This window comes from Protopterus annectens, chromosome 13.part0, assembly GCF_019279795.1.
Source record: "Protopterus annectens isolate FY-2018-M chromosome 13.part0, PAN1.0, whole genome shotgun sequence".
NCBI classification, from domain to species: Eukaryota; Metazoa; Chordata; order Ceratodontiformes; family Protopteridae; genus Protopterus; species Protopterus annectens.
In genome coordinates this window covers 1,190,501,406-1,190,508,115 of record NC_056747.1, presented here as the reverse complement: position 1 = coordinate 1,190,508,115, position 6,710 = coordinate 1,190,501,406, and the positions used below count along the sequence as shown (strand labels likewise).

General features: G+C 42.2%; 1 protein-coding gene across 2 annotated transcripts in view; it reads left to right on the top strand.

The window, feature by feature from the left end:
* Positions 1-5,314, top strand: part of LOC122788193 (translational activator of cytochrome c oxidase 1) — a 285,644-nt gene extending 280,330 nt beyond the window's left edge. For both annotated transcript variants that reach the window (XM_044055192.1, XM_044055191.1), the window contains exon 5: positions 96-5,314. In XM_044055192.1, the coding sequence (XP_043911127.1) occupies positions 96-305 (210 nt within the window). In that variant the 3' untranslated portion in view covers positions 306-5,314. The remainder of the gene's footprint in view (positions 1-95) is intronic.
* Positions 5,315-6,710: the final 1,396 nt, after the last annotated feature.

The following is a 6,710-nucleotide window of genomic DNA, read 5'->3' as shown; positions in this document are numbered from 1 at the left end:
TACTGTTTTGAAGTTTCATGCAATGGACAAAGTGACATCAATTGTTTCTTTATCTGTACTGTTTCTAACCAGGATTTGTTTTTCTTCTTTTCCAGTTTATTTGTGAGTTGTCTACTTTGAAAACTGTGAGAGAGAAGCTGAACTCTTTGGGAATGCAGACTTTATCTGTGGGACCAGAATTTATTCCCAATGTTTTGGTACAGCTGTCTGATATGGATCTAGAAGCTGCGTCACTGCTAATTAACAAGATTGATAACTGCCCAGATGTTGTGCGAGTGTATGATAACATTGAATCAAAGAATTGATGGCTGATTCCATGCTGAATCATAGTCTGTATACTACACTTACAGTAAATGGCAGGATTAGTTAATGCAGAACTTGAATGCTTTTAATGCTGCTGTTGGGCCATAAACTTCCAGATGCAATAAGAGGAGGATTCAGGATTGATTTTCCCATTCATTCTGATCTACAGAAATTTAAAAAAATGTACAGTGTTTTGCTAGTTTCTAAAACTGACTGCCGAATAAATAGTATAGCACTATAAAGTATAACATAATGTTGGCAGGTGTTTGTGCACAATGTGGTGATGAATACCGGGGGAAAACTTGATTATTTTCAGATTTTGCTATACCCAGAAGTACAACACTGTTTGTGTTCATGCACTTTTTTCTTATTTTGTCTGTTTATCAGGAGTGCAAAAAAAGTTATTTAAATATAAGTAGTTGCTGTTTCTGTGGCAACATAAATATGTTTAGCACCACAGACATCAGATTATATATGTATCCTCGCCCATATTTTAGATATGAAATTTTTTGTTTCAGATACTAACAGGAGATGTGATTGAAATTGCACTCTAATGATAAGTTTCACAGAGAAGTAACTGTTAGCCTTAGGAATGACGGCTTGTTTGCAAGATATGCTGTTGTGTTGATGGTTACTTCGAGGAATATTTCTAGCCACAGGATAAGGAGGGGTTGCAATCTTGGATGTTACCACTTATCTTTGTTTTCTTTCCAAGATAGTCTTTAGTCGGCAACAAAGTTTGTTTTAGATAATTAGTTGATCTGAGATGAGGAGTTCCATGTTCCTTGGTGATTAGGACTAAGGCTGACAGGATTTCAACACCAGGCATATAAAACTTTCCCAGGCTACTGGACTTTCCCCTTGCCAATACTCCTGTGCATAGAAGACCCCCATCCAGGTCTTTTATTTTGCCAAGTACTGAGATCATCATCTCTCTAAAATAGCCCTAGTCTATTTTAGAATTTTTCATGGTTGTATGAAAAAAAATTATTGCTTTTTACTTATCGATTTCCTCTTTAGTTAGTTACTTTCTTTTCCTTTGTATTTCTTCCTGAATTATAGACAAGTGTGCACTAAGCTATTTTTTTTACTGTTTTTTTTTTAAGAGAATTTCTTGTCGTCGCCATCATTTCTGGAGAATTTTCACTTTGCCCTCTTTCAGCTGATATGTAATGAGTTGACTCATCTCTTTACCTCAGTTTAGTTGCTGTTGTAGTTCAGCGATTTGTATGCAGTTGTTCAAATACTGATTGGAGTTTGTTTTCTGCAAGATTTGCCCAATGCCTGCTATCCCTTCTTGCATTCATTTGGCTCATTCATTCCTCCTTTGCTGCAGGTAGTGGTCTAACTGGACAGTGTGCGAGACCTGCAGCCAGTCTGCACCATAACCATAGGTGGCAACTTGGTATTGGTGAGCAGACTAGTTTGCTAATTTCATCCCAACTCTCCCCCAACTCATTTCTCTTCTATTGATGGCACTCGAGTTCCACTATAACTGCTCGCACGAGAGTACATATGCGCTACCATACAAACCAGCCCTCTGCCTTGGTGCCACTAGTACAGTGTGCTGAACTATGTCTATTCCCCAAGGATGGGCAAGCCAGCACCATCTACTCATTCATTCCTTCCTCGTTTGGGCCCTTAGGTGCTTATGCTGCTAGTCAAACACAGGGTATCTGGGTTATAGTGAAGGCTTGGTCCATCTATGTCATTGGGCCAGGCAGTACTTGCTTCGTAGACTGTTTTTTCTGTTTTGCTGTTAGTTGTTTCTTGCTTGTCGTTGCAGTGACAGTTGAGTTGATATGATATCAGTTGCTTTTCCTTTGCTGCTGTTTGGACATTAAAAAGCACAGGTGTGGAAGAGGTATCCCCCCCCCCCACCCCCAGCAAACTGAAAAGGTGCAGTTGTTTGCATAGGTGATAAACTCTTTCCAGTATGAGCATGGTTTAATTCTTCCATTATTCGAGATAGGAGAACCAGCTTAACTGTTACAGTGATGAATGTTTCAGCTGTTACTGATGTGGAGGCTACACCGTCAAGTTTAATCTCAAGATCCACTCCTCTCGTATGTAGAAGAACCGAGACTTTGACTGAACAGCCTGAGTCTAAGGAAAAATAATTAAAAGTGCGCCTAGATCTGACAGGATTGAATCAGAGCACTTCAAGGATTTCTGTCCTGTTGCTGGGAATTCCAGGTCTGAGTAGGTTTCCTTGACTTATTCCCCCTTCTGGAGATTCTAAATTCCCAGTCTAAGTTGTCTCTGGAAATTCTGAATGACATGCCACAGAGCTAAAAACATTTCCTGTGTTTCTGATGTAAAGGCTAGAAAGATATTTGTAACCACTAGATCTTCTTTATTCAAGTTTGTCAGATCAACACTTTCTTTTAACCGGATTATAGAAAAATGGTACAGACATTTTTTGAGCTCAAGCATATGGACTCTTAGGTCTCTTCCCTCACAAACATTGAGACATTTAGAAGTCTTTCATCTTTGCCAAGTTTCACTGTGCCACTGTCTCAGATCCTTTCACTGGGCTACTTTTAGGCCCTGATCCCAGTGAAACCAGTGCTGGACCTGCAGGAATCAGTGTCAATATTGACTGTGACTTTAGTGTTAAATCTGATCCTAATGATAGAAATGCTGACTTTGCTATTGATGTTGCCAACAGTAGCTCTGCTGTCAGCATCAGTAACTTAAGCAGCAGTGCCATTGGTTTTGGCGAGAGGGAATCCTTTGGCTTTAGGGCTTTGGTTTGATCCTGCATGCCCATGTTAATGCTGTCCTTTCTGGTACCAACCTTGCTATTGCAAAGGTTGGACTTCAAGACTATGGTGGTGGTGATCTCACTGGCAGCCTTGGGGATGATTGTTTTTTCATCCTTGATGGTCATTGTTGATTTGCAAAGCTGAAGTGTGAGACTGATATTTTTTATTTTGACTTTAGTCCTAATTGGTTATGGACGTTACCATTTGGGACCAATGACATCAGATGTGGGGATTACTCCAGTGTGGATCTTACTGCTATTAATGTAGGCACATTTCTTGCCCTTCATGCCTGTAATCACTTCAGACATAGCAAGAGACTTGCACTTGTCAGGTACTTCTCCATTTTTCTGTGGTCTGGACAGAGGGATCAGAGACCTCTGCTGGATAATTGTCACTTTCGGATATGACCAGTCATTGTTGTCATCTTTCCTGAACCTCACCCCCAAGGATGACTAAGAAAGCTAAATGCAAAAGGAAATGTAGACTTCCTGTAGGAATTATCCACTTAAGATAGTGGGGAGAATAAGGGGACATACTCATGAACTCAGTGGGGCTTGCACCAGAGATTGTGTGAGGTGTTGGAGGCCATAGCAGCTTCCAGGATGGTCACCAGCTTAAAAGAAGGTGTAATAATGGCAAAATAACAAGGGATACTACACTTCCTGTTCAGGTGAGCAGGGGCAGCAAGCTAATCCCTGAGGCCTTGCGTGACTGTTCCATTTTGAGTGCAGTGGGAGTTATGTACCACTACACTTGTCAGTGTGGTTGGCTATCACATGGGACAGGTGAGTCACGACAGTAATATCCAGAGGTTACATAATTCTCTGCCAAATCCTTCTTCCCCAGCAACCCATGTCTCCCCTCCCCTCCCCACACATACACACACACACACACACACACACACACACACACACACATTTGTTTCCACTGATAGATGTTCCACTCTATATGAAGATTGCAGTAAGAAAAGAGGCATTAAACCTTTTTCAAAAATAAGCCATCCAGGAGGGTCCCCCAAACCAAAATGACTACCTTGCTACTCAAGTTTCATTTTACTTATGAAGAGACCACATACTTTTGGCCTGTACTTTATTTGAGCAGCTTAAATCCTGTAGTTCCAAAAGAGTCCTACTAAATAATCACTGTGCAATCCATCCTTCCTCTGTCCAGAGGAGGCTGAATGTGCCTTTTGGATCTCCAAGGCATCCATTTCTACTTCAAGATTGCCTAGGAATCTAGATGATTTCTATACTTTTCAAGAGACTGTCACTATCAGTTCAGAAAGCTTCCATTTTGGCTTAGCACCCACCACAGGGGTTAACCAAGTGCATGGCTGGGGTTGCAGTGAACCACAGATTGCATCTTTATAAAAGTCTTTTTGTACTTTGATGACTGGCTGCATGCCACCTTAAAAATGCACAGTTCAGTTATGGCCAGGTAGTCTCTGCTGAATCTTTCCCCATCCTTGGGATTCACAGTGAACATCATGAAGTCTCAGCTGTTGCCACCCAGATGCTGGCATTCATTAAATTCATTCTGGATGCTCTGTCGCACAGCATTTCAGCTCTTGTACAGAACCCAACCTATGAAGAATATTGAGACTCTGATCCTCTAAGCAGAAATAGTTCTGGCTCCTCGATGCCTCTCAGGTCCTTTGGCCTAATGGCAGCTGTAATTAACTTGGCCCTCAATATGAGTGCTCTGGTGCACTCTGAAAATACAGTGGAATCCTACTCTTTAACCCCACAAGCAATCTCCATTCTAAGATATCCAAATCTTTCAAGGAATATTTGAGATGGCAACTTAAAAAAAATGAATCTTATTTTTGACAGAAAACAAAAAGTACACAGGAACGGGTGAGAGGTGCGGTACAAGAAAACTGTTTAAACAAAAAGTAAAAAACAAGTACCGAGCCAACATGGCTAGGCAAAAATCTCTATTTAACAAGGCTGCTGTTGTTTTTCGGCTTTTCCCGGTTAGGGGTCGCCACAGCGGAACCAGTGGCAGTGGTTAACACTGAGCAGCCTGCCTGTCCCTGTAGGAGTGGTTACTGCCTAGAAACTGTAGTTTTATTGGTCATTTTGGGTCAGTTCCAAACTCCTTGATCTCTCTCTTAAAACCTTGCAACTCTCTTTTTGCGCGGTGTTGCGCACAGAGTAGCATCAGGCAGCGCTGCTTAAACAGGTTTAAACTCTTCCCGGCTCCACAAAGTCTGCTCTTCACTTTTTCCCTTAGAACTGCCCTAAATCTCAAAATAAGCACTCTATTTTCATTCTAAAGCCCTGCACTTGCTCGTATAAGTAATCTCATAGGTAAACACTAATAAACTTGTGCACTACATCCTCTTATACTCCTTTTAAGTACTTGCTCCCTATTGGTTCTTTCTGATCAGTCAACAAGTAGTTCCCTATATTATTCAGGCATGTCCAAAGGTCAGTTTCGGGTTTACTCTCCAGTCCAGCTGGTGAATCTGGGAATCTTGAGGCAATGTTACAACTGCCTTATGTATACAGACCACCCTCTCCTCCTCCCAACAAGCTCAAATATATGTGAGAGATGCAACTATATAGCCAAATTGGAGGCTAAGCTCTCTCAACCCAGTACTGGCACAGCTTGTCAGCAGGAGAAGGTAACGACACACACCACAAATCCAGTCTCACATAGACCTATCGCATCAGCAAACCAAACACATAAACACACAAAAACATACTCGGAGGCTCTAAATAAAAATCTGCCTAAGCAGCAGAGACCTCCAAAGCAGACATCCAAGCAACCCCTACCACGAAACAATACCCACGTAGCACATAGCTTAAAAAGTCAGTGTGCCGCACAGTCACAGCCCTTAAGACTAAACAACACACCTAATACACTTTTAATAGGTGACTCTATTGTCAGACACACTGATGTCCCACTCACCAGGCTGAACAAGGAGAAGGTCACTGTAAGCTGCCTGTCGGGTGCCAGGATCCGCCACATAACACAAGCACTCGGGTCACTCAAAAGCAAGTACAAATATGACTCAGTCGTTGTCCATGCTGGTGTGAATGACCTGAGATGTACCTCCCTGGACTACATGAAAAGAGACCTAGAGAAGCGCTCTGATCATGTAGCCCAGGCCGGTATGACCCTGACCTTGAGTAGCATCTTAGCCTCACCAAGAATGATGCCACAGTATAAAGACAAAATGATAAATTTTAACAATTGGCTAAAGTATTGGTGTCATTGAAAGGGGATCCACTGTCTGTCAGCCTGGGATGACATGCTCGACAAGCCACGTTGCTTCGCTAGGGACGGCTTGCTCCTGTCACCCCTGGGTTTTCGAATACTGACAAAGGCTCTTGCCTCCCCCATAGTGCCTTTTTTAGGCAAGGATCAAAAGACAAACCCACCTCCATAGACAGCACAAAGAAAAAAAAAACTAAGGGTAATGCTGCTCAACGCCAGAAGTCTAAACCTCAAGATGCATGCACTCGAGACTCTCCTCAGTATGGAGAATATCGATATCTGTGCAGTAACAGAAACCTGGTTCAAGGCTCCGAAGAGCACCCCAGCCCTAACAGGTTATACTTCATACCATGCTTTTCGGCCCCAAAACTCGGACCGAACCACAAAATGAGGGGGGGGGGTATCCATATTTAT